Below are 3,173 nucleotides of genomic sequence, written 5' to 3'. Positions count from 1 at the left end.
ATATATATATATAAAGACAAAATTAAAATCAAAATTATATTATTAAAAAAATCCAAAATTGTATACATTAATATTAATTATATTAGCCATATATTGGTCAATTACACTAGCCATATATATTTTACTGTTGATATTTTGAAATTTTATTGATTTATTATTAAAATTTTTACCTCTGAGATATACAGTATATAAGGTCAAGAGAAGTCATAAAATTGTTGATATTTTTGCTCTTGTATTTTTCTCCTTTATAATTGATAATATTACTCATATTAGTCATATTTTTTAATTTTTATATTTTAATGATATAAAATTTTGATTGTACCTCTGAACTTTTTTAATGAATAATTTTGTATTAGACAGATAGATCAGGAATCTGTTTACAGAGGTAAAATGTGCAAATGTTCTATTGTAAAGTGATAAGGCAAAGTTTTGGGAAAGAAAAAACAACTGATGAAATGGAAAGCGGGAGTCAGACCAATCAGAAGCTCTTGGAGTCGTCCTCCATTCTGACCATTTAAATACCCACAGCATGGCGCCAGTGTCTGTAGCACTGCTGGTCGAAACGGATATGATTGTCTACAAAAGCAGAGCAAAGCAGTTGAAACGGCAAACAACCAGCATCACAATGCACACCAAAAAGCGGCAAGTTTGGAAGCGATGTGTTATAGTGTTCCCGTATGTCCCAGGTGAGTGATGGTTTTCAGTTCCCATTGGTGGATAAGTGTGGTCGGGGTGATAGAATTGTGTACCATGGGCAGAGTGGGATGATGAGGTCACTTCCTGTCCAGCACTCAGGCCAGAGCTCTGGTGAAACTGGGAATGAGAAGAACTGCTGCTGCTGCCACCGCAACAACCAACACCAGGTTCCAGTCTCCCTCACTCTCCTGAGGTCAATGAGAGGAAGAGAATGACATCAGAGGGCAAAGGTCAAGAGAAGCAATATTTACATTTTTTATATTTTTACTCTTATTTATTCTTTGTTAATATTCTAATTATAGGACAGAACTTTGATACTAGCTGTTTAACAGTTATTGGCCATATACATTTACTTTTTGATATATATATATAAAGACAAAATTAAAATCAAAATTATATTATTAAAAAAATCCAAAATTGTATACATTAATATTAATTATATTAGCCATATATTGGTCAATTACACTAGCCATATATATTTTACTGTTGATATTTTGAAATTTTATTGATTTATTATTAAAATTTTTACCTCTGAGATATACAGTATATAAGGTCAAGAGAAGTCATAAAATTGCTGATATTTTTGCTCTTGTATTTTTCTCCTTTATAATTGATAATATTACTCATATTAGTCATATTTTTTAATTTTTATATTTTAATGATATAAAATTTTGATTGTACCTCTGAACTTTTTTAATGAATAATTTTGTATTAGACAGATAGATAGATAGATAGATAGATAGATAGATAGATAGATAGATAGAAAAATCCATGTACTTTAAAATCCATGTACTTTTTTTAACAAAGAGGTTTTGATGTTCATATTTCATCTTGGCATTCACCAAACTGAAACCGGTACAAACTCACAAATTTCAATGAAACTGAAACACAAACAGGGGCCGGTTGCATAAACTGTTTAGACTAGTCTTAAAAAGTTAGTCACCTAATTTGTTTTCTTCAAGACTGGTCATAGCTTTTTTAATTCAGTTATGAAAAGGTAGATTGTTCTTATTTGTATTGGAAAAGTAAGACTGATTACCCCTTGGCAACTGCTAGTTGGTCAAACTAGTTCTTAAGACACAGTCTTAACATGGTGGCTAAGTTTATGCAACTGGCCCCAGAGTTTCACAATTTTTCTCTGGCTAGAAGACAGTGAATGAGGCTACAGAGCTGATGTGGTTTTAATGAACCTTCTGAGGACTTGTTGTTTATTTCCAGTCATCTTCTGTAATAGCGCTGGACTTGAGAGCTAAATATACCCATCCAGAAATGTGGAGAGATACAAAGCCAAGAGCAATGACCCAGTAAATACACCAATCACTGTCGCACACATTCTCTTTTACATACTCTATTACTCTCTCTCCATCTGGTGTTGTGAGATTGGCAGTGGAAACCACATAACTGTCCAGCAGAATCAAAGAACTGTGTAAGTCTGTGTGCGTGTGGCTTCAGTCGGCCCCGCTGGGCAGCAGAACTGTTGAAATCAGAGTTGTGTCATGCATTTGGCTGGGATAATAACATTCGGAAATCTCAGAGGATGTCTGAATATGACTTGATTTTTCATGGTGCCAAACTTCCTGACTGAAGAACATAAGAAATGTCTATGATGCAGAAATTCTTCTGTCCAAACTACAAAAGCACAATCTAATTTGGCAATGTTCTAAAAACAAGTCAACTCCCTTTGGGAACGGGATGTTCTTTATGCTTTTTCTGTAAACAGGACTACGTTTACTCAAAGAATTGACCCATTTTTAACGTACTCCATCCTGAATGAGGGTTTCTGTTTTGTTTAGGGAGGTTTTAAACCTCTGAAAAGACAGGAATAAATGCAACTATATGGTTTTTCAGAGTAGTTAACTGGAAAACTATGTTTGTGAAACAATGTGCACATCCATAAAAGGCCCTCGTAAGGAATCAGGCACTGTGTCCAATGGGCAAACAGGCTTGTTTAGCATGACAGTTATGACCATTCATTATGGCTTATAAAAAGTGACATTTTGACCAGGATAAAGAAGAGTTTCACAATACAGGAGGGACAAAATGCTCGTCTCTGGACTCTTAGAGAAAGAAAAGGCAAAGCCATACCTTTCCCCCTTTAGGACAAGAGCTCCTTGCAGCAGCACCATATCAGGCCCATTATTACAACCATTCCTATGAAGGGTATGGAGAGAATAGGGCACTCAGACGAAGGAGTGGAGCTCTGAGGAAAAACACAGGGGGTGCAGGGATGGAGAGAGGAGGAGGAGGAAGAGGTGGTGAGAGAAAAAAAAAGAAAAAAAAAGACAGACGCTCAAAATAAGATCATGATTACACATGGGAGGTTTGTGCACATGTGGAAATACAGGTAAATAAAACATGGAAAATAAAAAAGTAATAGAGAGAAAGAATGAAGAGTGTGAGGATGAAAGGGAGAGAACACAACCAGATAGATAGATAGATAGATAGATAGATAGACAGACAGACAGACAGACAGACAG

General features: G+C 35.1%; 1 protein-coding gene across 4 annotated transcripts in view; it reads right to left on the bottom strand.

Annotated features, from left to right (window-relative positions):
- Positions 1 to 374: 374 nt before the first annotated feature.
- The window catches only part of LOC107744995 (coiled-coil domain-containing protein 136-like), a 29,654-nt gene continuing 26,855 nt past the window's right edge, over positions 375 to 3,173 (bottom strand). For 2 of the 4 annotated variants that reach the window (XM_016558831.1, XM_016558832.1), the window contains exons 9-10: positions 2,782 to 2,896; positions 809 to 884 (exon numbers count right to left, since the gene is read on the bottom strand). In XM_016558831.1, the coding sequence (XP_016414317.1) occupies positions 2,792 to 2,896 (105 nt within the window). In that variant the 3' untranslated portion in view covers positions 809 to 884; positions 2,782 to 2,791. Of the gene's footprint in view, positions 885 to 2,781; positions 2,897 to 3,173 lie in introns of all 4 variants that reach the window. The other 2 variants (XR_001640550.1, XM_016558833.1) reach the window with 2 other exon arrangements.

The sequence above is a fragment of the Sinocyclocheilus rhinocerous genome, unplaced genomic scaffold, assembly GCF_001515625.1.
Source record: "Sinocyclocheilus rhinocerous isolate Xijiao unplaced genomic scaffold, SAMN03320098_v1.1 scaffold2032, whole genome shotgun sequence".
Classification (NCBI taxonomy): Eukaryota; Metazoa; Chordata; class Actinopteri; order Cypriniformes; family Cyprinidae; genus Sinocyclocheilus; species Sinocyclocheilus rhinocerous.
The sequence above is the reverse complement of the archived record's forward strand: the minus strand, read 5'-3'. Positions and strand labels throughout refer to the sequence as shown.